The following is a 25406-nucleotide window of genomic DNA, read 5'->3' on the forward strand; positions in this document are numbered from 1 at the left end:
GCTTTGAAAAGACTTAAGGTGTCTCGACTGGATTTTTTGGGGGTGATACCTCCCAACTTTGAGCATTAACTACGTCGGCATGAGTAAAGATATGGAAAAAAGGTTACCACAACTGTATTATATAAAGGTGAAATTTTCTTATGATCTGGGTTTTATTCATTTATCTTTGTGTTTCTCTGTTCCAGGAGTTTTTTGAAGAAATCGCTTAAGGGAGGCTCTTAAAACTTCATTTCAAAATATTTCGAAAACGCTCTCATAGAATTTGTTCAAACTTTGCCATAATGGAGGCAATTATAGCAGGTACATACTCCTTTAAGCGATTTCTTCAAAAAACTCCTGGAACAGAGAAACACAAAGATAAATGAAAAACGTAATGGCGTCATAACGTTGTCATGGCGACTCTGATTGTAATAAAACCCAGATCATAAGAAATTTTCATCTTTATATAATACAGTTGTGGTAACCTTTTTCCCATATCTTTACTCATGCCGACGTAGTTAATGCTCAAAGTTGGGAGGTATCAACCCCAAAAAAGCCAGTCGAGCCACCTTAACATAAAGGTTGTTAAGAAGCGGTACTTTAGTAGAATACCTTATAAGGAAACGTAACAGGGGAACCAACCCTTCTTCATCCCTTCCAGACAATGCAGTCCTCAGGCCTTTTCTCCTGATAAGTTCTTGTAAAAGACTGGATAGCAGTGAAGCATGCGGACCAGAAGGCTAAAAACAAACATGTTACACATTCCTTTATTAAAGAATTAAAGAACAATACAATTTTCATACAAAGGTAAGGATCAACGCTCAGTTGATTGTACAAGCGTATTTATGTTTGTCTTATCCGCGCTAAGGCCGTCCAGAAAAGCTATTGAATTGGAAACAGTGTCATAAAAATGCTAATGAATAGTGTTTGCACTTTAATGTTTGTCTATTGTCCCTATTGACGTTCAAGATGGCGATAATAACTTGGATGCTGGGGTTGATGAAAGGGCTATTGGTCGCCGTTCCACGCAAATAAATGCGTATTTTCTCTTAATGAGCAGCAACAAGTGTAAAAGCGTATTTTGCGTAGCTCCTGATTATAAGAAAACGCCAGACCTGAAAAAACGCTGAAGACAAACGTGCAGACTAGGGTTTTTTTTTTATTTCCTACATTTATTTATTTTACAAGCCATTTATATTGTAATACAAGATTTGAAGATGAAGATGGTATTTGTAGAATTAAATATCAGGTTACAAGAATAAATGGAGGGGGCAGGATATAGTTAAACTAATTATTTGCCCTTTGATTAAATTACAGTTTTATTTAGGTTAGAAGAGGAAAAAAGACAAAAGTATAAACTATGAAAAAACTAGGGGTTCTGTGACACAAAAACATGTCCAGCCTGCAACACGGATTTTGTGTGGATAGAACACTGAGTTTTTAAGTGTGTGAATATCGAATAAAACCAATCAAGAGAGAAAGAGAGAATGAGCTAAGAGAGCGAATCCCTGTGCCCCATGATAATTTTTTTAAATCTATTTAAAGTTCGCGCGCGTGCTGCGAAGGTTATTTGTGCCTGTTGTTTCCGTGACCCGCGCGGTCTATTTTCACGTGAACGTGACATGTTTCGCCATGTTTTGACAGCCATTATAGTAATTAGCCATTATAGTAATTAGCGCCAGGAGCCGATACTAATCGGCTCCTGTTATTGAAATGTTTTTGATCTACGCTTTCCGCTCATTATTTAGGAATGAATTTCATTTACAAAGGGATTCTAGTATTCGAGTCAAAATTTCCCTTTGAGATTAAAGACTGAGATTTTCTAACGGCTGGTAGCCTCATTTAAAGTAACGAACATTGAATTCTGACACACTGGTAGTCTTTACACTAGAGCCTAAATAAGCTAAGACATAATTCAAGACAAGTAAATTTTAATTACTTCAAGTAAAATAACGCTTCACACACAACCGATTCTTTTTTACTTCAGGTTATTTTCCCGGGCAACAAAATTAAGATTGATTGACATGTCTCGCCTTTCTCAAAGCTCAAGAAACCGCAAAACCGCAAGTCAGCTAAGTCGGTCATGAGGATGGTTTTCAAGTCGCTTGAAACTTTCTTGAATCGTTTCAACTTTCCGACTTTAATGAGATGCAAAGCAAAGTTACTTGAGATCTTACTTAGGCCTTCACACACGAATTTTTGGTTAAGTAAAACTTAGCGGCTCTTAAGTCTTACTTAACAGCCTAGTGTAAAGACAACCACTGTGAAAGCCAAAGGCAAAGGTCATCACGCGCGAAACACGAAACCTTTAATAAGTGACTGGCTTCAATTGTTTATGCAAATGTGCAAGATATTTTTCTCTTTTTCGACGAATATTTTTCGTTCAGAAGCAGTACATTTGCTTTTAAGAATTATTCTTGAGAGTTTCAAACTGCATTACTTCTTCTTAACGTCTAATAGTTAGGATGAATATTTCGCTGTGCAAACACAAATCAGGTCAGATGCTTCAGGCTGTTAAACAGTCGCTAACCTGGATGCCAGAGAGTTTTGATGCGCGGTTTCCGGTTTCGGTCAATTCTTTATAGTGAGCAGTGTGCCTACATTTGTCTAGCGCCCTCAAAAAATTCAAATGTTTGGCGTCCAAACATTCATGTTTGAACCCACTTTGAACCTGTTTTTCTCGTTACGTGTCCATGGTTGGATCCAAAACGACGGTAACACAGCTCCCGGGTATGAGTGAATGTCGCCGGAAGAGACAGTTGTCGTTTTTAACAATAGGATGTTGGTTGTTTACATACTGATGTAGCGAACACCTCAATAAGCAGTTTTCTCCGAGTCGGAACCGCTTTCTCCGGCGAACTCCGACAAGCCAGGACCGTTTTGCTCTTTGTCAGCTACTATGGCCAGATCAGTCCACGTATAAATCTTTTGACTCGTCGACGAAAGTAATGCCAAGTTTGTACGTCATATCGCTTGCTGTGCGTGATCGGCAGTGAAATGAATTACCCGCCAAGTTTAAAATTATATGACACCACTCTAACCGACCAATAAGGTGGTGTCCTTAAAATAACCACACAGTATGACACAGAACCAAGAATAGATTGAAAATAATTTTCATGGGAAGAGGGTCATGTATGGGGGATTCGCTCTCTTAGATCATTCTCTCTTGAGAGAGAAAGAGAGAATGAGCCATCATTCTCTCTTGGAGAGAAAGAGAGATCATTCTCTCCTGAACCAATGCATCCGTTAACGCCAGTTAACGCCTAACAGAAATCTTAAAGAGCACCAACCACCCAAGGGCAAAAGTTAGGCGCCAGGGGTCACCGGGCTCAGCTAGAGCACAACCCTGATTTTATGTCGCGTAAATGGCTGTTTTCATGCTAGGGACGGATTATCCTTCTCAGAAGTATAATCCACCTTCAAAATCCGTCAAAATTGACGGATAGACAGTTGGATTAATTAAGACGGATTGTTCATCCAAAATTAAAACCGTTCCATTTTCAAATTAAGACGTATTATCTGTCTGACGCGAATTATCCAACGGATAATCCGTCTCTAGTGTGAAAAATAACTACAAGAAAAATAACTACGCGATAAAAATGGCTAATACATCCTGCTTTAAGATTGTGTAATGCATTTGTATTTGGATTGGGATACTGTGTAGCGAAAGCTATTTTTTGTGTTGGGTGGAGGAACAGCCAGTTTGCTCCCTGTGTCTCAGTGAAGAGACGAAGCTATACATTTCAGAGTGAATTTTATTGCATCTTTGGAATGAAAACATTAGTAATATTCACACTGCAATATACTAGTCATGGAGATATGTATGGTCGGCATCAATATGGAAAAATTAGCTTTACGTCAAAACAGTGGATGTTGTAAGGCGGACTTTTGGCCGGTTCATAGGCTAGGTTTGTCTTGAAATTTCAAGGTGTTGCATTGAATCAATCTTAATGAAAGTTTTAAACATTATTATGTACATCGTGAAGATTATGTGATGAGGTTCAAACACAATTCCGTGCTAAAAGCGCAAAAAGTCAAAACACAGAAAAAAGTTGCACTTAGACAGGTGGTCAGAAAACAGGTTCGTTTTCAGGATAGCAAGGAAGAAAATACACAAAAAATTTCCCAGCAGCGAAATGTGATATTAAATAGCTTTCAGACGCTACTTAAGATTAATATGATGCATTTAGAACTTTTTTATTCAGCAATTTATCACGGCTATTGAAAATATAAGTTTTGAAATATATTTACGTTTTATTTTAATTTTAACATACAGAAGTTTTTTTCAACTCACGGAGGTTATTTGCTAAACACCACACTATAAGTTCCTGGCGTCGGATTGTCAGTAGCAGGTCTAGATTGTGCACAATTCGGCTTTATCAATTTCAAAGTTTTTCGCGTACTCTTGTTATAGTGATATCGATTTTGCCTACCGCTGCATTTTGACAAACTTCAGTTCATAGTCAATCACTGGTGAAAAATTTATAGTGATCAGACTAGGATAAAATCACTCTTAAGGCGATTGAAAAATATCGGTACGGCCTCCGAAAAACTATATCGAAACACCATAAGGGTTCATATTTTTAGTACGGGTGCTGCTTTAAGACATCAATGACCTAACTCGACCATCGCGAACGATACAACGAATGTATTGCAAAATTTATGAGTTACTGAGAGAAATACGCATTCATTTGCGTGAAACGGCGACCTATAGCGCAAAGATACTTTCATTAGCGCGAAAAAACGAACATTTGCGGTGTGCAGAGTTTTACGTTTTCAATCTTGCACAGTAATACCCAATTTCCCACAGCTCCTAAGCTTCTAAATTAAGCTATTTGGCGTTCTCTCCTTTCCAGATTCGCCAATCCTTTTGTTTTAAAGCATGTTCTTTGCAAGCCGCTTAAATTTTAGCGGAGCTCTCGAGCGCGTGAAGCGCGCACCAGCGGAGCACCACGGGTGAGTAAATCTACCCGTCCCAGAAAATTTGGTAATCAAGTGACCGTACACCGAACGAACCAAAGACCGTCCGCACCACAGGGAAACCAATTTTTACTCTTACATTTTCTAGCTAGTTTGGGAGCCCAGGAGAAAACTGATTGTACATCAATGTTGTGATCAATTGACAGCTGTCAGGACATGGTAGCCGCTGACCAGTATCACCTGACCGTGTCGCGGGCTCAGTTGTCGACCCATCGAGGTGGAGTATTTTTTGACGTTATCTGCTGACAAGTGACTTGCTTTCAAATGATCGCAGGCTCAAGTCTAGTTTTTTTTAAAAATTCATATGAGATATGTTTTGTTTATGTCACTATGGCCCCGCACCATTACAATTTGATTTCAAACCGACCTGGGACGCGAAAATTCAGCCAGTTATTTAAAAACTCAGGCGGGGAATACCTGTTCTTACCATGGTCACGCGTTGGTCACGCGTTGGTCACGATCTACGTCTAATTTTTATGCTCTGATTGGGCAAAATTTGACAGGTGAGTTCATGTGGAAAGTTTATGCAGCATCTTGAAACTTGCTTACTTTGACAGCTGAAGCTGACAAAGTTTTGTATCAACTAGTGATGTTTTTAACTGTCTTTTTCCTTTGGATGAACAAAATGAAATACAGCTGCTATCAAGAGTCTTCTTGTTATTCATGGCTGGTTTGTTTATTGGGTTTTTGGTTGAGAAATGCGCCGCTTGACAAAGTTGGAGATCCGATTTCGGATGGCATCGCCTCCGTTTTTCACCTTGCTTGATGCGTAGGAGAGTTTAAAAGTCCCAAGCGATTCTGGCCTTACTTGATAGCTTTCAGGAGCTGCATCTCGAATGGTAAGCCTGAGTAATTATTGTATTTGATGTTTGTTTTTATATCTAATTTCATGAAGTCGAGCACAGTTTACGCGGCAAGGTTATGCATGTTTGTAAGATTTGAGACAATGATCTGACCTAGTATTAGGTTTCATATAAGCTTACAGAACTTTAAATAGCCTTTAGATATATTTTCTCACCGCAAATAGAAAGGAAACGTTCCGAAGAATATTTAGTTATAAATTTGGCTGTAGAAAGAAAACTTTGAGCGATTTTCTTGCCTCGAGTTCATCCTTGAAAAAAGTAAACACTGGGAGGGCACCTTAAAACAGAAACTTAAGCTTCAAGCTTAACGACTCATGACGTTTAGAGACACTTCAGTACTTGTCGTCGTGAATGTAAATGTTTCACCGAATTATATTTCTTTTATTGATTGTTAGTAGTCTCTCTTTCAATTTTAATCGCTGTGCCGTTTGTTTTCAGTCGTTCATAAACATTGCTCGCAGGAGTACTCAAAATGCCACGCGTATCAAACGCTTTTTAAGATTACATATCGTTATAAAACCATTAAATAATAAAATAAACATCATAATTTTTTGTTATGTTGAAGTGTAACTCTATTAATGTTCATTTAAACACTCGACACAGCTCGGACTGCAAATTTGGCGCTTGTCAAAAGTGAGAACCGCCTGGCCGTATAGGTGATTTTGTCATTTTTTTAAACGGTTTCGCTAAAAGCCCCCAATTGATCGTCCTGAATTTTGACCGAGTGCAATTTGTCTTGAAAAATTGTGAAATACGGCATTCTGTCCGAGGTTTGTATGATATATAAAGCGACTCATAGTACTGTTTCACCTCAGATGTGATGTATAACAAGAATAAAAGGCTGGTTTACACACCCCCAGATTTGTTGGCAAGATTTTGTAAAGTAAACTTATCGAAAGCAAAAAAATCGGCCTGATTTGTCTTCCATTTTGACTCTTGAACGTGATCGAAGATTATTGCTATTTTTTGGGTGTAAATATAGGCTATCAACTCGATGTAAGATGTTTCACTCTAAAATCCCTTAGCCCTTCCCTAAAAAGTAACATTAATGGCCCTTAAGTTAGCTGATTTGTGGATTACAAGTTTATTGTTTGATTTAAATCATAAATTTATTAATTGGAGCTTCGCTTTTAGCCCTGGCTAAATCTATATATTATCTTTATTTGTTTGTGTTTATAGCTTTATTTCCCAATGTAGCCGTTGTTTTGTTGTCGTTTTTTTTTTCGTTCAGCAGAAAATATTTTTCAGTCCTACAAAGTGTTAACTATCACAATTTTCATTCTGTTTCTGCATTCCAGTTTACTACTTTTAATCATCATCAAGTTCCCGATTGACGAATTGATAATTTGTTCTCTTAATGTGAGGGACCTATCCGATAACCTTGAGAGGCGAGAAACTTTTCGTTGGCTTAGAATGAAAATATTTGGAATATTCTTTCTTCAAGAAGTCGACTGTACCAAAGAAAAAGAACGACTGTGGTCGTCAGAATGGGGCCTCTCAGCTATTTTTAGCAGTGCTTCTAGCTCAAGTGCAGGGGTATGTGTCCTGTTTAACAACAACTTTCAATTCGAAATCAAGAAATAATTTTCTGATCCAGAGGGAAGATTTATTTTAGTACATTTGAAACTTGAAAACAAGACTATAACCTTGGGAAACATTTATGCGCCAACCGATGACAATCCAAATTTTTTTGGAAATGTTCTCAGCCACCTCCTCTCTTTCGAGTACGAGGATATTATTCTGGGTGGCGATCTTCATCTAGTATTGCACGTCTAAAATGATAAGAAGGGAGGAAGACTGACCACTCACAAAAACTCTTTGAAGGAAGTTTAGAACATAATTAAGTCACTAGACCTTCTTGACATTTAGCGGGTCTCCAATCCGGACATCAAAAGTTTCACTGGGAGAAGAAGAAAGCTCGAAATTCAATGTCGCTTAGACTTTTTCTTGACGAGTAATAGTTTAAGTTCGGCAATTTCAAAAGCTGGTATTTTACCAGGCTACAAAACAGAACATTCTTATAACGCTACAACTTGCAAACAATACCAATCCCAAGGTTCTGGAAATTGAATACGTCTTTTCTATCAGACAGTGGATATATTAAATTGATAAAAACAACAATCACTGAAGTTGCAAATGACTACCAAAATAACACTGAGGTTCATGCCATGCTCCTCTGGGATACAACAAAGATGCAAATTCGTTCAAAGTCCATACAATATGCAAGGCATAAGAGAAGCACAATGAAGTTAACGGAAACAAATCTAGAGTCTGTCATAATGTCCCTACAGGGGAAACTGGAAGAAAATGACTTAATAGAGTTACGCTTCAACATAATAAAGAATTTGTTCTTTTTATTTTTTTATTTAATGGTTTTACAACAATGTGTAATCTTAAAAAGTGTTTGATACGCGTGGTATTTTGAGCATACCTGCGAGCGACGTTCATGAACGACTGAAAACAAACAACACAGCGATTAAAATTGCAAGAGAGACTACTAACAATCAATGAAACAAATATAATTCGGTGAAACATTGTCTGTGAAACATTTACAGAGACAACAATTTCAATTCAGGAAGACAAGTATTAAAGTGTTTCTAAAAATCCTGAGTCTTAAAGCTTAAGTTTATGTTTTAAGTCGGCCTCCCGGTGTTTGCTTTTTTTCACAGATGACTAGAGGCAAGAAAATCGCTCAAAGTTTTTCTGTCTACAACCAAATTTAGTAACTAAATATTCTTCGGAACGTTTTCCTTTTTGCGGTGAGAAAATATTTTTAAAGGCTTTTTAAAGTTCTGTAAGCTTATATCAAACCTGATACTAGGTCAGATCATTGTCTGTGTGCGAACCTGCTGTGTAAAAGAGTGAAGTGTCATGAGGGATCTCTTTTGAACGAATAAAATCAGCTTTGCAGAGGAAGCGATCGGCAATATTATTCAGTCCCCCTGCAAATCTACTGTCGGTTCTGTTTCACATCGTAGATAAATATTTGCACAGTTTAATCATTTAAACTACCTTTCAAATTTCCCGAGGCTTTTTGTTACCCGACCGAAACTTAGAATGATTCGCTGCGCTATTTGAAATGTTTCCTAGGACATGCGATGTCGGTATTTTATTTTATTTCTTTATAAACTCGGCCAGGTTTCGAAAAAAATGCATTGTTTTCTTTTCCTTTGTCGTTCGCTTTAGGCTTGTAATTCGTTTTTATTCTCATTTTTTGGTTTGCTGGTTAGATTTTTTCCCCAACACCAGGTTTTCCAACAAAAGCGACTGCATTCTTCGTGTCAAGCTTTCCTTATCTCTTCTTGTAATCTGATCCTTTTTAGTGGTGAGAATATTGCTTGTTGCACATGGAACACTTTTGCTGTTTTACAAACTTCTCTTCGTTAAAACTTTACATCATGGCCCCTAAAATTAATACAGTATATCAAGTGCTTATGTTTCTTGACTACAGTGGCCAGGTTTGACAAATAAATTTAGGTAAATAAACACAGGAAGTCGCGACGGCTGGAATTGTGTGAAATCTTGTATTCTAAAAAGCGTACCACATTCAACTTTAGCCCGTGCGACAGGTGCTGCCTTTTGATTGGTTGACAACTGACCACTTGGTATCAGGGGAATCTACATTACATCAGGTTACGGGTTACGAATTCACAGGTTACACTTTTTTCAGCTCGATCGAGAATTTTTCTGCCTCTCAATCCAGTCTTGCGCGGTTTTATTCTGCTGCCGCCTCGCCATTCGATGCTCGGATGGCTCTTTGGCAATAATAGCTCCGCGTTACCATTCGAGATGCAGCTCCTGAAAGTTATCAAGTACGATCAGAATCACTTGAGACTTTTGAACCCTCTTACGCATCAAGCAAGGTGAAAACGAAAACGATGCCATATCCGAAATCGGATTTCTGACGTTGACAAGCGACGCATCTCTCAACCAAAAAATCGATAAACAAACTAACCATGAATAAGAAAGACTCGTGTTAGCAGCTGTATTTCATTTTGTACATCCAAAGGAAAACGACAGTTAAAAAAATCACAAGTTGACACAAAACTCTGCCAGTTTAAGCTGTCAAAGTGAACAAGTTTCAAGATGCTGCATAAACTTTCCGCATGAACTCACATGTCAAATTTTGACCAATCAGAGCATAAAAACTGGAGGTAGAGCGTAACCAACGCGTGACCTTGGTAAGAAAAGGTCTTCCCCGCCTGTATTTCTAAATTACTGGCGCCATTTTCGCGTCCAAGGTTAGTTTAAAATCAAAATCTTAATAGTGCGGGGCCATGGTGACATGAAGACAACATAATTCAAATGAATTTTTTAAAACATAAACTTGAGCCTGCGATCATTTGAAAACTAGTAACTTGTCAGGGAATAACTTCAAAAAAGTACTCGACCTCGATGGGTCGACACCTGAGCTCGCTATACGGTCAGGTGATACTGGCCAGTGGATACCTTGTTTTGACAGCTGTCAATTGATCACAACATTGATGTGCGATCAGTTTTCTCCTGGGCTCCCAAAGAAGATAGAAAGTGTGAAAGTAAACATTGGTTCTCCCGTGGTGCGGAAGGACGGTCTCTTGGGTGGGCGGTCAGTGTACGGTCACGTGATTACCAAATTTTCTGGGGTGGTTAGATTTACTTAACTATGGGGTTCCGCTATTCAGTTATACTACAGTTACTTCTAAATATAAAATTAAGGCTAACTCTCTACAATACTGTAAGGTATTAGTATTTATTAAAAACTGAATCATTGGATAATGCAATTCTAGCATTTTGATTGGCTTAGCCGTTATGGTATATGAGCTATTATACCCTGCTATCCATATATGGTCGGTGTACGCGTCAGTTTAAAATTGGAAGCTAGCTGAGATTTTTTTCGCGAAGGATAGAACGGCGCCCGAAGAAAATTGTTTTAATCCATTTCTTAGAATAGTAGAAATGTAATTTCATCGAAAGAAAAAAGACAAAAACAAACAAAAAAGCCACAAGAGCTTGTTTGAAAGTTTTTCGAAAAACACATGAAAAAAAAAAACAACTAAAGTACAGAAAGTACCTTGACCAGCTACGAAAGAAGACAAGTGATGTTTCTTCATGATCGCGAAGCCATTCGCCGATCCAGTCACTCGCCGATAGATAACTGCGGCTTGTTTATCCGACATCAAGAATATAAATGGCAAGTAACCAGCTACAAATACAGGCTATGCAGCCATTCACTAGAGCAATCGAGGCGGTAGTATAGCTTCTTTTCTCGTTCAGTAAAACCAGCTTGTGCCTTCAAACAACTTCATAACAAACGACGTTGACAGTTTTGATAGACGTGTGACATGTGAATAGCGGAAGTCCCGAGTCTTTTCCGGTTTGTTCTAGTCGGGGAGATTCAACGAGATTTTGTGGGCGTTTTATGAGATGATTATAGCCAACTCGGCGCTACGCGCCTCGTTGGCTATCTATCATCTCATATCCAACGCGCCCTCGTGGAATAATTGTTAAATACACACTCAGTGATCTTGGTAATTCAAGCAATCTGATTGGTTAGCTATTTCGGACTATGACGTTATATTCACCGCCCTAGGCGGTGAATATAAAGCAGAACAAAATCGCTGTCGTGAACTGGGTGTTTTGCCAAAGTTTCATAGTAAAGACTGTTTGAAAATACAAGAATATCCAAGTGCTGATGACATTGAAGGCAAGAAAAGACTTCATGGTGTTTAAACAGCGTGATTTATTGTGAAGTGGTTTACTGTAGCTGACTTTTTGTACGCTCGAAGCTATCTTTACCACTACAGAGGAAAACGAGGTCGCTTTGTCACTGTTTTGTGATTTCGCGATTTTCTCAAAAGACCAATTCTGCCTATAAATAAAGGTTAATTTATGGAGAAAAGAGGAAGGCAAATATTTTCGAAAATTGTACGTGCCAGCAAGTTAACAAGGCAAAGAACATTGGAGATAAACAACGCTCATCTTGACCGTAGCCGCTGTTGACAGCATTTGCAAGAAGCGACAAAGAAAACTTTCTCATTCACGGTAAGTTGACAGAAACAAATAAAGCTCTACTCTTCTTCTCAGAATTGGGTAGTAATTTAAATTTTCGGCCTTTCTTTTAAACCGTTGATACTAAAGCTTACAAAACTCGATACGAAAAGATTAAAACTATCATTTGCCATGTTTGAAGATACTGTAAAGATCTAACTTTTGCGCATCCACTGTTTACGGCTTCGTGTTCACGCATGAATTCACCCGTCAATCAAACTAATCGTTTTTTAATGGTTTCCTTTCTGATTCTGTTGAGATCACTTCGTACGAATATACTAAAACAATTATTCACCTCAGGCTCAATTAATATTGTTGAATAATCCCCTGGACTTCGTCTCGGGGATTATTCAACAATATTGACTGCACCTTCGACGAATAATTGTTAAATATCAGCCCTTAAACTGTTCAGGCAAAAGTGTTCTCAACTACCCAACGGAGGATCCAAAACCAACACGTTTGGGCAAATATTATTAGCCTCAGAAAAAGCCTGTAAAAACGTTTACAAATCAATTATTCAAAAAAAGGCCACCACCCCTCTTAAAAGCCAGGGAAAATGGCTGTCTAAGGAAAACATAATAGGAAATGCGAACGTGAACTGGGAGAATAAACACTGCCTCCCTTTTCTGAGTACAAGAGAAACAAACTTAAGAGTGTTCCAGTTCATGTTCCTTCACAGACGAAGAGTAACAAACGACGTCCTCTTTAAACTCGGCCTAAAAACCAAGCAGAGTCCTGTTCTTTCTGCGCGGAATCTACTGAAACCCTTGCCCACTTGTTCTTGTATTGAAGGTACATTCAAAAATTCTGGAAGACATTTATCAATGGATAACTCAAAACACTACCTTAAACAAACCCATTGCCTTCTCTCCTCTTACCTGTCTTGGACTAATTGATATTAGTAAAATCGAACTATTGGACTATTATCAATGCTGCGTTCTGATTGCTTGAGCTACTGCTAGGCTATACGTTATAGCCCATTAGTAGCGAAAAGCGCCGGCTTTTTGGCGGCAAAAAAGGATTGAAAGTCTAGCTTTAACTATAGCTAAGTTTTTTTTGTCTCGATATTTTTGGCCAACTAGTTGGATTTTACTAAAACAATTATTCCTCTCGCCCTCATGGCCTCTGAGTAAATAGCCCATTCAGCCTTCGGCCTCACGGAATAATTGTTAAATATTTCCGATTTATTACCACATCACCTTTTCCTTATCGCTAAACGATATATTTACACATGTAAGTTAAATAACAGCCATCCTGTGCTACAGGTTTATCTCATGAATCATTTGTGTCATAAAGATACGCTAACTCATTCTTGCAGGTTGATGCATAACAACAAAATTGAGCAGCAAATATCTCCGATTTATTACCACATCACCTTTTCCTTATCGCTAAACGATATATTTACACATGTAAGTTAAATAACAGCCATCCTGTGCTACAGGTTTATATACAAACCGTTATAAACTCCATGGAAATTGAAAAAAAGGATTGCCTCTGATAATAACAACATACCATCGTTCAAAAACAAATAAAGCCCTCTTAATCTTTGCCCCTCGGACAAATAAATTTGCTGCTACTAAAAAAATCCAAAAGTTAAGAGTGATGCAGAAACAAATTCAAATGCAAAGCACCTTTTAGTTAGCAGGACAGACTCTTCATATTCTTGTTGTATCGTGTTTTATTTTGCAATATTGCAATTAGTAGCCCTTTGGATTGAAATATCTTTTGCAAATAACAAAAACATTGTCTGTGGTGTAATATATCGCCAACACAATTCTCCGGATAAGTTCATGTCTTACTTCGAAGAAACCATCGAAAAATTGACATCTTTAATAAAAATGTATTTATCATGGGCGATTTCAACATAGATCTATTGAAATGCGAAACATCTCAAATTAGCCATGACTTCTTAATGTCCTTACAAAGTTGCTATCTCATTCCAACAGTTGATAAGCCCACTCGAGTCCATAGAAACTCAGCTACATTACTTGATAATATCTTTTTAAACAACCCTGACCAAATACTTCTCAGCCGTAACATCATCTCCGATATTAGCGATCACTTCTCTCAATTTTGCATAATCAAAGCAGCAAGAGATAAATATAGAGGGTACACTACCAAGATATGCGATTTTTCTAATTTTTCCGCAGACCAATTCAATAGGGAACTCTCTGAGGTTGACTGGGAATGTATCCTCGTAAATCACGCAACTGATCCAGACAACTTATTTTCAACGTTTTATAAGATATTTAATAAGATTGTAAACAAACATGCTCCCATTTCAAAGTTATCAGAGCGTAAAGCCAAACAGCTTTCTAAGCCTTGGATTACTACTGGATTAATAGCATCCATTATGGTTAAAAACAAATTGTATGTATCCGGTGACGAAGACAAATACAAATATTATAGAAACAAAATTTGTAGCCTGATACGTTTAAGTAAAAAGATATACTATCAGGATTATTTCGAACGCCACAAAACAAACATGAAAAAGACATGGGAAGGAATAAATGACGTCTTGCATCGCAGAAAGAAGACCAAAATTATAACTGCTATTAAGGACCCGAATAAGACCAACAAAATCGTAAAAGAACCTTCACAGGTCGCTAATATTCTTAATGACCATTTTTCGTCTGTAGGAAATAGGCTAGCTAGCACAATTCCAACGCCACAACAACATTATCTTAATTACGTTAGTCATTGCAAAGCACCATCTTCATCTTTTCTATTCTTACCGGTAACGTCCGACGAAGTGAAATTTCAGATACTCTCCATACCAAACAACAAGTCTTATGGTCTATATTCATCTCCCATAAATTATTAAAGTGTGCAAGTAGTATCATAGCTCCTATTCTATCAGAAATATTAAATATCTCAGTAACACTAGGAAAATACCCCTCAAAACTTAAATTGTCCAAAATAACTCCAACATTCAAGAGTGGCGAAGATAATGATGCGAATAACTACAGGCCTATATCCTTATTATCTAATTTTAACAGAATTTTTGAAAAGATCATGTACGACAGAATGAAAGATTACATTGACAAACATAACTTATTGTATTCCTCCCAGTACGGTTTTCGTAAAGGTCACTCGACTCAACATGCAATATTAGACATTGTAAACGCAATACAAATTAATATGAATCAAGGTCTCTTCTCATGCGGAGTCTTCATAGACCTCAAGAAAGCTTTTGATACTGTCGACCATAACATTTTGCTTGACAAACTTAATCACTATGGTTTTCGTGGAATTATTAATGATTGGTTCTCCTCGTATTTGAATAATCGGATGCAATCTACCCAAATCGGACCATACATTTCAAACAAAGCCAACGTAAGTTATGGTATTCCCCAAGGATCTGTGCTCGGCCCGTTGCTTTTTTTATTGTATGTTAATGACATACATCAATGCTCGAATAAACTTAAGTTTTATCTCTTCGCAGATGATACTAATACCCTTTATGCCGATAAAAACTTAAAGTCCCCAGAAATATAGTAAATATCGAATTACAAAACCTCCACGAATGGTTAACATCCAATAAGTTAACTCTCAATACTACAAAAACTAACTTTGTAATCTTTCATCCTTATCAAAAAAAAGTCACTTACCAACCGAGCCTCTACATGTTCGATAATGAAAAAAATGGAAATGTAACTCTAGAGTCCAAAAATTATATTGAATATCTTGGTGTGTTGATTGATAAAAATCTTACTTGGAAATATCACATTGACGCCATTACGGCAAAAATCAGTAAAACCGTTGGACTAATTTCAAAACTTCGGCACTCCATACCCCGTCATATACTGTTATATATTTCCCAAACATTAATCCACCCTCACCTAAACTATGGTCTTGCTGCCTGGGGTCAGGCATCCAAGACCTCCCTCAATAAAATTTTAATTCTCCAGAAGAAAGTGCTTCGCATGATGTATTTTACGGATATACGTGAACACGCAATTCCTCTATTTATCGACGCTGACATATTACCACTGTCATTTATGTATTATAAAACAGTGGCTAATCTAATGCACGATATTAACAACAACAATTCGCCAACAAATCAGCTCAATTTATTTGAAAAAACCTCAACAATTCATTCATACTATACAAGATCATCTAGTTCAGGTAACTTTCACGTCAAAAGCTCAAAGCTGGTAATACACAAAAACTCCTTGTCTCGCTTTGGTGTAAAACTTTGGAATGAGATGCCTTGTCATATTAGAGATCTTCCTAACAAGAAATTTAGAAAAGTACTTCACAGATTGCTTTCGGATATCTTAAAAAGAGAAGATGACTATATTGAGACGCCCTTAATAGTTGAAAAAGTTCGATTAATAGTTTAGTCATTTCTGTATTAAAGTATTTGTTTGTTTGCTTGTTCAGATTTAATGTAATTAAAATAAAACTGTGATAGAATATTATTTATTGTAACTTAAAATTGTAGTTTTCCTTTCCTTTCTATTCCTTTCAATTTATTTTTCTTTTAACTGGTCCGCCTAGATTAGCAATTGCTATTTTGCGGGTCAGTCTATTGTAACCAATAGTCTTATGAAATGAAGTTGAAGTTGAAGTTGAAGTTGAAGTTGAAGTTGAAGTTGAAGTTGTAAAACATTTTTAGGTTTCAATAATGTAAAATGCTGTAACATCGTATTTTGCCTGTTATTCACTTGCCTTGTTAATGTAAGTTGTTTTTAGTTTCCCTCCATGTAAGTATTGTCATAAGAAGTGTTGTAATCAAATAAATGTTAAGATATGGTACGGGCCCAAATAAATTCCCTTGGGGAATCACACATGAAGGCAAACGGTCTTTTGAGAGATACCCGTTCAAAAAGCATTTTTGACTGTGTCCATTAACGTATGATCTAATATAATCGCATGCAGACTCTCCAAAACTGTATGCGTCGGGTCTTCACAGCAGAATCTCGTGATCAACCGTATCGAAAGCTCTCTACAGATTTGGAAAAACTACTGCATTTATGTTGCCGCGTTCCATATTAAGGGCCCAGTTATTGGTGGCTTCGAGGAGAGCAGTCACACTAGAATGGAGAGACTGAAATTTTGATTGACTACAACATAACAAATTGTTTTCCATGAGAATCGTAGACTTGATTATACACTATTCTTTCGAACACTTTAGCTATGACTGGAACAATTAGTTGGGCGATAGTTGTTCACGTCTCTGCATTCACCTTGTTTGATCAAAGGAATGACTTTCCATTTCCATTCATTAGCAAAAATGCATGTATTGATTGAGCAGTTGAAAATCACGCACAAAGATTCCGCTATCAAATCAGGAAAAATATGGATGAGCCTAGCAGAAATTTTGTCTAAGCCTGTTGCTTTAGATTCTTAAAACTTTGACGACAGGGAAATACCAACGGCTTGGAAATTAAAATTTTGAGGACTTTATTGGACTTTTATAAATTAGGGCATGAATTTTGCGTCATTGCAGGCCATGGAGCCTAAATATGAGCCTAGCTGGCCGTAAAAAGGGGAAATAAGCCCTAGCCGGCATGATCACATGCTGTTTAAGGAAAATTCCCTCATCCATGTATTTTAAAGCCTCCCCTAGGGCATGACTCAGCAACTGAGGACATTTCTGCTCGGTTTTTAATTTTGGTGAGCATGCAAGGACTTTTCCCACGCCTATCGTCAATGATTTGCTCACTGGTAATAGAGGGGGTGGCCCAGAGTGTGTTTACATTTAAATTGGCATGCAACAGAAATTTGCATTCCATGTAAGCATGTTTTGAGGTTCCGTGACCTTCCCACCAGCGTCGTGAGAAGGCTAGGTTCTAATAAGAAATTAATTCCCAGCATGCCTCGCGTGCCAAATCTCCGGCATGCCGGGCATCTCTGGCTTGCTCTAAACGCACTGGTTAGTTCCTTGAATCTACAGTTATTTAAGCCTAGATAAAAAAAACTTAGACAGATCGCCGTGCTTATCTTTCGAAGTAAAGGTTATATGTCATTTACACAATGACGTCATTCTATTCTTTTCATTTTTACAAAGAAGGTAATCCCAGCGAAGTTTAAATAACAAAAGCCCTAATTTGCACAAGGAAGAAAAACCCTGAAGGTTTCTGGTCGTAGTAATAAAATAGCGTCATCGTGCAGATGACCTATTGGGGGATTGCAGAAACTCCTTCCCCCTTTTAATAGTATTCCCATTTCACATTGCGAATAAACTGGATTGACTGAAATCAGTAAAAACGGAAACAGACACTGTTTTCGTTGCATAATAAAATGCACCCATGTTCCATGAAAGCTTTCAAAAATACAAGGTATGAGAATATCTTTCAAAGTTCATTGAATGTAACGTTGCAATTACAAAGCTCTCTAACTCAGTTGCCCCTACGTTAAAAAAGCTGTTTTTATCTTGTTTCGCATTTGATAAGGTGCATGCATTTCTCTTTCTTGTCAGGGATTATTGTATAGATGTGTCATCGTTAGTGTTTGTGTTCTTTGTTTTAACTCAAAGCAAGTCCGAAACTGACAGTATCAAAGAATTTCTCTCTATGAAAGAAATGATCTCCTCTTTGTCATTTCTGGACGTTATCTGTAACCAAAAAGAAATGGAATGTTAATACATGCAAGGGCAATGTGAAAAAAAAAAAAGAAAAAAAAGTAGAACATGTGGAGTCCAGCTTCTCTCAACATATTTTCATACTGGGAGTCTGTTAAAGGTCGCAACTAATTTTCTGAGGTGAATTTCACAAGAGTGTGCAATTGAGGTAAATGCATGATAGATTAATTGAAAGAAACGTGGTTTCACATCAGCCAATTCACGTAGCGTTGTTCGATGATGTTTACACGCTTTTCTACTGCGAAATAAACCTTTGCATCCGGTTTTGCAAGTCAAGATTATTCCGCGCTTGACTGACACTTGAACAACAGTTTCGTACTTTTGCAGGTAAGGTGTAGACCCATATAAACCAGGAATATGTAAAGGAAACTCATTGAAAAGTTGTTGCATCTTTCTGACGATATTCTCTCATGGTGCGTCAACTGATTAGGGTTTGCGAAGAAAAAATAAATTAGTACTAAAGGTTAAAGCCTGTCCCGTTTCATCATTTTACATGTTACCTAGAGCTCTAACAAATAGGCCATAAACTTTAAAATAGGATTTAACGAGAGCGACTTTGGTTCTCAATCAGTGTATAAAAAAGGGAACCTATCAAATGAGAAGTTTATAAAATAAGCTTAGGCCCGGTTCAGACGCCGAACTGTCCATGAGCCGAACCTAATAGATTGAATCAAATACATGAAAAGTTCGTCGTCTGAATCACGCCTGTTTCCATTTGGAACGGCTGAGCAGTTACTTTTCGCCTAGCCCGGCCGGGAATTTTGCGTTTGGAGCGATTTTGGAACGGCTTTGATTCAGACACCGAACTTTTCATGTACGGAACCTAATGCATAAATTATTATAACGTATTTTGTAAGCAGTTTGACCGAAATGAGCATTTTTCGCCTTCTGAACTTAGTTCAGCGTCTGAATCAATTCAGCCGGTTTAAATTATTTGGGTCGGGCTTAACTCGAATTAGGTTCGGCTCATGAAAAGTTCGGCGGCTGAACCGGGCCTTAGTATCAAAATTATTTAATTAAAAGCTCATATAATTAGGAAAATTCCCACACGAAAACAATGCAGGTGACATTAAATTGATCAGATAAAATTCTCAGAAAATATGTCGAATAAAAGCCTCTTTGTTTGCTTTTGTTTTTGCTTTAACGTAAACTTAAATTTTTCGGCCCACAAAGCAAAGTTAAAAAAGAGACTGAATCTTTTTTTTTTTAACTTTGAACATGTTAATTAGCATAGTTTTGGTCGGTTTTAAAAGCTTTATAATTTTTGGGTTAAAATAGTACAAAAAACCATGTTCATTAAAAGTAGAGCCGGCAAACGTAAACATTTTGTAATTCAAAAATCGGAACTAGCCAGGTTTGTTTGCAAGAAATTCTTATTTAAGCTTAAGCTGTATTTTAGCGTCCTATGAATTTATCAGAATCGCCTCTGAGAGGCTTGCTGTAGTAAAGCATTTTGTAGCGTACTCGTAAAAAAGTAATGTAAGGCATAAGTCTTTGCATAAATTAGTTTTCTGGACCTAAACGCACATTCACAGACTGCTTTTAAAGCTTTATTTTGAGTTGTTTACAACTTTGCATTGACATCTGCAGCATGTTCATTTCTTAAGCGAAATCTAAATCTGATTTTGGCATTTGATTTACGGATATTTTATTTTGTCTCCAAAAGTGATTGTAATATAAGTATGATTGTCTTTCAAACAACAGTCAAACTATGCAGCAAAATCGAGATCATCTCCAGTTCGGAAAGTAAGCTTACCAGTAGAAAAAAATATGACCGAAGGTTCCAAAAACAATTATGCTCTAGTCATAACATTAGATCTGACTTTTTTAGCGTTGGTTTCTATATTTCTATATTTTTGAAGTTTTCTGTAGTCTTCTTAACAGCAGATGAAGACTAGAAGACGGACAGACACAATGTATCCCAAGTAAACGAGTTGACAACCACTTATGCCTGAGAGTTTTAAATATGCTCAACAATAAGATAAACTGAATACCAAAACGATAAGTCACTGCATTTGTTCGATATTCAGGCTTTCTCATTACCAAATTAATATTAAATTTGTACTTACAGTCTCTCGCAGAATCCATTTCTTGTCCAGCATTCACCATCATCTCAACAAGGCACCGCAGAAAATCAAAACACAAACAAGTGCGAAGAGACATGATGGCATCTTTACGCCACAACTGCTACGCTACAACAAAATAGATTCGTGATCCAAAAACACTCCGAGGAAAATTTGGCCGACTTCGCCTTGTATCTATGCGTGCTCGGGGTATCCTAGGATGAAGCAGACGACGATGTTGCAAGGACTATCGTCAGCAAGGAGTAAAACAGTTTTGCGAGATTCGCATAGCCCGACAAGAAGCAAACTAAAAATCTAAGCAAAATTTTTCTGAGAAAGCAGTCCAAATTCACCAAATCCGAACGTCTTTGCAGTATTAACATCGTGACTCTCGTACTGACTTAAACGACCTGGTAAGCTTAATTCTTACCAATCTTTTAATGTTGTTGACCGAGAAACATTCCAACGCGATAAAACTTAACGCTTATGGATAAGTTTATACTGAGAAGATTTGTTGTCTTATTGTTTAAAACGGTTTTCCGCGATCAAATTAAAAACTGGACCCAGAAATGTGAGCAAAATTTTTCTGAAAAGGCAGTCCAAATTCACCAAATCCGAAAGTCTTTGTAGTATTAACTTCGTGACTTTCGTACTGACTTGAACGACCTGGTAAGCTTAATACTTACCAATCTTTTAATGTTGTTGACCGAGAAACATTCCAACGCGATAAAACTTGACGCTTATGGATAAGTTTATACTGAGAAGATTTGTTGTCTCATTGTTTAAAACGGTTTTCCGCGATCAAATTAAAAACTGGACCCAGAAATGTCAGAAATGTTATCAGTTTGAAATATAAGGATAAATTGATCTTTGAATGCAAGTGAAGTATTCCATTGTTTGCATGAAAAATGTTGTTTATTAATTTTTTTTTTATATGTTGTGCTTTTTAAATAAATCCAGCTTGGTCAAGAACTTCTATCTGTCTTCAGTTTTGCCAGTCGATCCCGTGACATACATTGTGACAAACGTAACTTTTTTTGTTAAAATCTGCTCTTGATTTATTGCCAGGCATGAAACCCGTAACTTCAAGCTCCCCTGGGATATATTTGGCGATTATGCGAATGTCATAATATAGTGCTGGAGCGAACATCAAAATCAGCCATGCTGGGCATGCCAATCTGATGCCCGGCATGCCAAACCCAACTGGCTTCACGATCGGCATGCCTGGCATGCCAAACTGGACGAGAAAAGACTGGGAATGAAACATCAGCCCGGCGAGAGATCTGGGACCTAAGTTTTGGGCTGCGAGGGCATGGACCCATTTTTCCATGCCTATGAGAAATTATTTCTAAGTACCATTGGTCCCCTTAATTTTGTCATGCCTAAATATATAAAACTTCGCCTCTCTCATTAATCCTTAGACTGAATGCAATTTTTACGCTCGCTAGGCAATGTTCAATTGAAAGTCATGCCCATACCCTCATTCAAAACAAAATGCTATCAAATTTTAGTTTCCAAGCCGATTACTTTGTGTGGGGTTGTCTCCTTCATTCTCGCGGAGTGAGTTTATGATTTTGTCGCGCGCGCAGCGCGCATATCACGCGAGGATCGCAAGCGAGCTGCGATTTCGCTTTGGTCATAAATCTTTCTATCGGTTTGGTATTCGCAGTTGCCTAGCAACAAGCCACAAATAAATTCTAAAGACGCCATTCAACATGACGTCATCGTGCATTTTGGGTTTCCAGGCAACAAGTGCAGGGCTCATTTTATTCATCCTCTGTTTATTTTACTTTGGCAAATCGCTAAATAGTTCTTAGGCAAGTAACCGCGGGCCGCAAACACAACAGTGCCCGATTGGACAAGTGGCTGGAAATCCTTGCCGTGAAAGGTTTAACACCGAAAGAACGGTGACCTGAACTTCAGCGAAAGCAGCGAAGAAGAAGACCAGTCCGTTAATCGAGCGGCCTATATAAAGCCCGAATAAACACAGAGATAATGCGAAATGATTTTGAAATACTCGTTTGAGCTATTTCCTCAAATGTATCTTTGAATTCATGATAAATACAGCTCCATAAGGTTCAACAGTGTGAATAGCAGAAAAAGATACTTCAACACTATTAACTTTCAGCTTCTATTGACGCAGCGGTTGCATAGCCCAGTGGTTAAAGGCCGCACTTTTTTCGCTGGAGGAAGTTGGAGTGCAGGTTCGAATCCCGGCAACTTCCAGTTTTTTTTTCTTTCATCGTTTTTTTTTACCCTTTGGCTTTTTACTGTCTAGTCTCACTGCTGGCCCCGTTAGCTTCGCGAGATTTTTGCTTAAACGTATTTCTAGTTTATTCACCACTGAATCTATCATCACCTAATAGAGGCGTGAGATTGTAATGTGTGTATAGAGCAGGAGAAAACAAAACAATGAATTCGCATGATGATGGCATGAGTCATACCAAAACATGTTTATAATTTTTTTATGAAGTCAGATCGTTTGTCTTAAATTTGTTTTGAGAGTTGCTTTTGTTTACTTCTTGGGCAATATTACCTACAAATAATGAAATTTTTTGAACAAGCGAATTTGCGTAATGATGGCATTAAGAAAAGAATAAAAGCACAAAGTATTTTTGTATTTTTATACTTCCTAGCAACCCTTTCAATGATTTGAGGAGAAATCTTTGGACGATACAATGGAAGCTGGTCGGCGGATAAGTTTTGAAAAATCTTTAAATTATATCAGCTAAGTGCTGTTTGCTAAGGCTACGCTAAATGAAAAGATGCCGTCTTCTTGATGCTGCTTGTGTAAATGCTTTCATTTTAATGGATATATCGGGCTATCCTAAGCAAAATGTAGTGTTACTTCATAGAAAGCACGATGAGCTAAAGATACTGTAGTAGTAGGCAGCATCATTTTAGCCGTTTGCCTACTGACATGTAATGGAAATGTGTTTTATGCGGAGAAAACATGCCAAAGATATATCACCGCTCTAAAATACAGAGAGCAGAAAAACTCACCTTTCTTAGAACTGAATCAAGGGCCCTTGAATAGTCAAACTTTTTTAGCAACTTATCATGCTCCAACATTTTAGTCTTCCTTGGTGCTGACAAAACTACACCGCCCTAGAAAAAACAATATCAGAAAAGAAAAGAAATTGCTAAGTCGAAATGCTTTAACCCTTTAAGTCCCAAGAGTGACAAACAACAATTTTCTCCCAACAATATCAATACACAATCACGAGAATAGGTTGCGAGAATTAATATTTTGATCTTTCATCAAATTTTCTCAACTTATTCTTTATAGAAATGTATGGAGACATGTATAGAGAATTTGTATGTAAACATTGGGGCCTAAAGGGTAACGAAATTCCAAACGTCATGTCGTTGAATATGATCGTCTGACCCATTGATGTTTCGAAAGCCTGTTATGGAGCCATCACCAGGTAATGCATCATCGTATCCCTGTGAATAAATGTCCAGCTACATCTGGACTCTTAGTCTTACATTCAAATTTGGCAAAAACGCCAAGTGTCACGAAGAAAACGTTGCCTTTCTCCAGAACACAATCAAAGATTTGGTGGAAAGCATCTCCTCCCAGGTCCCATGGGGTATAAAATAGTATGAAAGGGGTTGACTTCGATTGCTCCACTCAGTTCCTAGAAAATTCTTTAAAGACTGAACTGCCTCAGGCACCTGATTTGACGAACAGCTTGTTTTGTGTGGACGATTGTGACTTTCTGCGGTTTCTTTTGTGGCCTGGCGGTATTATCGCCAAGGAACTGGAAGGGTCCAAATGACTGGGCACCAATTTGGCACCGTTTAACTGCCCAGTTGTGCAAATTTTGCTATGCGTCAAGATGCCGAGAATCGCGAACATGGTTTCACCCCTTAAGTCAGCCATGCAGAATTTTTACATGCTGAAGTCTGATTCTTTAAGGAATGACGTTCTTTAAGGAATGCAACTATCGTAAGTGTACTGGTAATAGGCCCAAGACAGGTTTGTGATGATCATCATCCTAAGACATTCCTAAAAATTGTTCGCTTGCCTTAAGTCTGGGCATGGCCGTAAAGCTTTGGGTAGGCAAGCTATTAATCATCATAATTTAGAGTAAAGAACACAATAAATGGCAATGTGGAACACATACCTCTTGTGGCCGGGAACTCTTTCCATGTAAAAAGAAGGGGTATGTTCCTGCTGTCAGCTTTCGGTTTGTTGTCACTTGACCTTTAACATCTTGTTTCAAGCGATATTTTACAGAAAGAAATCCATTGGACATACCAGCCACGATGTGCGTGTTATCAGGCTGTGGTGAAACAAACATGTCATTTGATTTGAATTGCTAACTGGATAGGAATGAAATATTGCTATCTCCACCTCACAAGTGGAGAGAGCCATTTGTATGGTCGCCTTTAAAATTAATGATTTGATGGCTACAAGTGTTTCCATTAGTTGAAGAAATTACCAACAGTTTCTGTGGGTTCTTTCCACTGTTTGATTATCACCCGAGTAATTTTGCTTACATAGTTGTTCAACTATCGTTGAATATAATACACTTAAGGTGGCTTGATACAGTTTTTCAGGGTCAAGACCTCACAAGTCGCCATAAACAATGTTTTGGAAAAACTGCCACCACAGTTGCATTAGATAAAAATTGAAAATTTGTTATTAGCATGGTTGCAATGACATTGGAGTTGTCATAGAAACAGAATGAAGCCACTATTCTCTTAATAGAGCGCGGCACAACTTTTTTTTACAGTTGATAATCTTCCAAGATACCTTTAGAAACTAAAACAACAGTCAGCTGCAACAGTTTTAAATAACCCATTTTCTAGTTACAGGTTGAAACGAGGATGGAGTTGACCTTGTTTTGATATAACCTTTCCTTCTTTATTATGTAAATCATGTTGTTCTTATGCTAA

At 37.6% G+C, this 25406-nt stretch overlaps 1 protein-coding gene across 1 annotated transcript in view; it reads right to left on the minus strand.

Moving 5' to 3' along the window:
• LOC140939220 (U3 small nucleolar RNA-associated protein 15 homolog) overlaps positions 1–25406 on the minus strand; it is a 133554-nt gene that overhangs the window by 9428 nt on the left and 98720 nt on the right. The window contains exons 10-12 of the mRNA XM_073388796.1: positions 24632–24790; positions 23505–23609; positions 592–719 (exon numbers count right to left, since the gene is read on the minus strand). Of these exons, the coding sequence (XP_073244897.1) occupies positions 592–719; positions 23505–23609; positions 24632–24790 (392 nt within the window). The remainder of the gene's footprint in view (positions 1–591; positions 720–23504; positions 23610–24631; positions 24791–25406) is intronic.

Source organism: Porites lutea, chromosome 5, assembly GCF_958299795.1.
Source record: "Porites lutea chromosome 5, jaPorLute2.1, whole genome shotgun sequence".
Lineage (NCBI taxonomy): Eukaryota > Metazoa > Cnidaria > Anthozoa > Scleractinia > Poritidae > Porites > Porites lutea.